General features: G+C 39.8%; 1 protein-coding gene across 1 annotated transcript; it reads right to left on the reverse strand.

Annotated features, from left to right (window-relative positions):
• Nucleotides 1-347: 347 nt before the first annotated feature.
• On the reverse strand, nucleotides 348-2,724 carry LOC108330486 (probable indole-3-pyruvate monooxygenase YUCCA4). Its single transcript, XM_017564969.2, has 4 exons — nucleotides 1,928-2,724; nucleotides 1,421-1,669; nucleotides 1,183-1,305; nucleotides 348-701 (listed from the first exon to the last, which is right to left on the reverse strand). The coding sequence occupies exons 1-4, from the start codon at nucleotides 2,561-2,563 to the stop codon at nucleotides 483-485; spliced, it is 1,227 nt and encodes a 408-aa protein (XP_017420458.2). The 5' UTR covers nucleotides 2,564-2,724; the 3' UTR covers nucleotides 348-482.
• Nucleotides 2,725-3,214: the final 490 nt, after the last annotated feature.

Raw genomic sequence — 3,214 nt, forward strand, 5'->3', positions numbered from 1 at the left:
AGTCTAGAGCTGGCACCCAAGTTGTGTATTTGTTTGTAGTGTGATGTGAGAGTGAATAGGAAGTACGTAGCTACTATTACTACTACTACTCTATTAACCATAATAAATACGGGAGAGAGAACGTGTTAATTATACCACAATAATTAACTCACCAACTCACCCACTCATCCTGCTTCCACCATCAAAATTATATTTATTCTGCAAAAATTCATCCTTCAATCAAGCCTGCGTTGAACTAAGTGACCCTGTTTTTTTTCTTTTCTTCATCATCGAGGTATGTAACTTAAAATAAAGTGTCAAAGAAAATAGAGACATAGACATAATAAGCTTGCATTTCATTTACGGAACTGTTTGAAACGAAGGCAGAGTGAAAAAAAAAGTTTAGACACAAGAATGCTGGAAATACAAAATTGTACATACATGAAAAAATAAATAAAAAATAAAAAAAAATCCAGAACAATTACAAGATTAGCCACGTGATCCTATGTACTCTTGAGCAAGATCATAAGGGAATTACGGCGTGATTTGTCCTTAACGCTCATCCATTGATCAGCTATGTCTTCAGCAATCTTTACGGCGTCCGATGCACTTCCAAGAAGACCTCTTCTCGTGAACCCAACCGTATACAATCCATTCTCTCCCTTCCAACCCATTGGAAACGGCATTTTCGGCATTCCGTCTTTCGTGAAAGATTCACGGCTCTGCATTATCATATATTGTTAATTAAACAAGTAGAGTGTAAAAAACAAACATACTATTTGGATTTTTGGAATTGTAAAGGAGATGGAACAAAGCAGATTGCGACTGTTTTTTTCTGCTAGGAAGTTTTGTCCATCTCGAAGGACGGAAAGGAACAAAAGGGACACTTTTTTTAGGTGTAAGTATAGAAGAACTAACACGACGTTTGATTATCGGTACACATGAAACGTCACTGGAATGAAAAGTTTCATATTTGTTTGGCACAAACCCCAAAATCATTTTATGCTCTTTCCTTCATAGTTGCATGAAGAAAATAAATCCTTCTGTTGGTATCTGCTGTGCATGTCCCAACTGACTCAATAAAAGTTGTGTTGTGGGTTTTTCACATCGTGAAAATAGAAAGAAAAAAACAAGGGAAGAGCTAGTACAAAAATGAGGTTCGAGAAGATTGAGGTAAAAATGAAGTTTTTAGTTTCTTCTTACCTTAAGCCAAGTGGGCACGTTGCTTTTGTAACCCGTTGCTAATATTATAGCACTGAACTCCTTTTCTTGTCCATCCATAAACTTGGCACCGTTTCTTGTTATCTCCTTCACCCCTTCCATCACCTGAAACAAACCCTAACCTAACTTAGAAAAAGATTCCATATATGGTAAGATTGGATTACAATGTTATGCCATAATTACATACTCATGAATCAGGAAACAAAGCATGGCTACGTACCTTGATGTTACCGGATCTTATCTGCGCTACTTGTCCAACATCTAGCACAGGGGTTTTACCGGTGACAAGTTTGAGCTCTATTGGCCCAGTTTTTGGCCTCCTAACGCCGTAGCGGGCGGTGTCACCTAACATTAACCCAGCCAACGCCAATACGACCTTGTCTACCAACTTTATCGGAAGCCATTTCAATAGACCCATCGCCATTCCAAACGTAGAAAAGCCAAACATCTCCCTAGGCAGCACATGTACCTGTACCATGAAATCTTGTCAACAAACTGTGTCTCGATAATAATATGTCCAAATATGCAGGTTTTTCTCTATTATTTTATCAGGGATTATTAGCATTAAAAATCAATAATAATCAACAAACTTTTATGATAACAACCATGACATAGTGGAGCACGAATTCGTATAATAAAGAACAGCAAAAAGAAAAAGACAAAACGTGTTCTTATTAGTGCATGGGAATAGGGAAAGAAGGGGAAGTGAATATAGTGAGTTACTGACTGTGTTTCTGGCGACCATGTAAGGGGTGGCGTTGTGCCTGCAAAGATCCAAGCTTACTTCCATTCCTGAGTTGCCGCAACCGATTACCAAAACCCTCTTGTTTTTGTAATGAGAACCGGATTTATAGGCGCTGGTGTGAACAACGGGTCCGTGAAAGGAGTCCATGCCAAGAATCGAGGGAATGACAGGGTCGGCATTCTCTCCGGTAGCAACGACGAGCCACGGGGAAATGTACTGAAAATCGTTGGTTCTGACGACCCAGAACTGGGAAACGGGGTCGAAGTGAGCGGAGTGAACGGACTGGTTGAACCTGGGGCGGATATTGAAGCGGTGAGCGTAGGAATGGAGGTAGGAGATGAACTGGTTCTTGGAGGGGTATTTGGGGAAATGGTGAGGGAAGGGCATGAAGGGGAGTTGGCAGAAGTGTTTGGGGAGGTGGAGTTTGAGACGGTCGTAGGTTCTGTGTTGCCAAAGGGAGTTTATGCAGTGACTCCTCTCGAGAATGACGTAGGGTAGTCCGTGGTGGGAGAGGCATGCTGCAACGGCCAGCCCCGAGGGTCCTGCCCCTACGATTATAGGACCATGAACCCACACGCACTTCACTTCCTCTCCCTCTGGTCCCTTGCAAGACTCCATCCAAGAAAATCGCAAGAAACTTGGAAGGGAAAACCCTCTCTGGTCTGCTTTTCCTTTTTGGTATATGTGAGTGTGTGTATGTTGAATGTTTCAACTCCTCTCCTTGGAGAATACGATGGAAATCGTGAGAATTTAAAGAGGGGTAGCGTATAGTGGGAATGGTCAATGAAGTGCGTCAGAGAGTGTGGCAGAAGAGCCTCTGTGCCTTTTAAATATGCATGGAAAGTAGCATTTCTTCAGATGCCCACACAAATTTTACATATATAACTTTCTTCTCAAATACAAATATCAACTTAAATAAACTTTTTTATACACAAAAATTAACTTCAATTTCTTTTTCTATGTTCTGTTTTTCTCTAATAGCATACTGGGATCTATTTAATAAACCCAAAATAAATAAATAAATACAAACTGCAATTTACTTTTATTTAGTGCTGAAGTAAAAAAGAATAGCATTCCCGTGAGCAAAAGAGGCCAGGGGTCACTGGAGTTGGAGTGAAATATTAGGAAATGATACGAAAATCTTTTGATAAAGGATGAACGTACACTCTTTGTTTTTTTATGAGTTAAAGGGAGATAAAAAAATCCAGATATAAAAATAAACGAAGGAAATCCATGATTAAAGAAATGCAACGTAAGAATATTAACTAT

The sequence above is a fragment of the Vigna angularis genome, chromosome 4 (assembly GCF_016808095.1).
Source record: "Vigna angularis cultivar LongXiaoDou No.4 chromosome 4, ASM1680809v1, whole genome shotgun sequence".
In the NCBI taxonomy this organism is placed as follows: Eukaryota; Viridiplantae; Streptophyta; class Magnoliopsida; order Fabales; family Fabaceae; genus Vigna; species Vigna angularis.

Bases quoted from the DNA above. Each gene is read 5' to 3' on its own strand.
- LOC108330486 (XM_017564969.2), bottom strand. From the start codon at position 2,563: ATGGAGTCTTGCAAGGGACCAGAGGGAGAGGAAGTGAAGTGCGTGTGG. The intron at 1,670-1,927 runs GTCAGTAACTCA...TTCATGGTACAG, and splicing joins ACATGGTCGCCAGAAACACA to GTACATGTGCTGCCTAGGGA. The intron at 1,306-1,420 runs GTACGTAGCCAT...GGTTTGTTTCAG, and splicing joins TAAGATCCGGTAACATCAAG to GTGATGGAAGGGGTGAAGGA.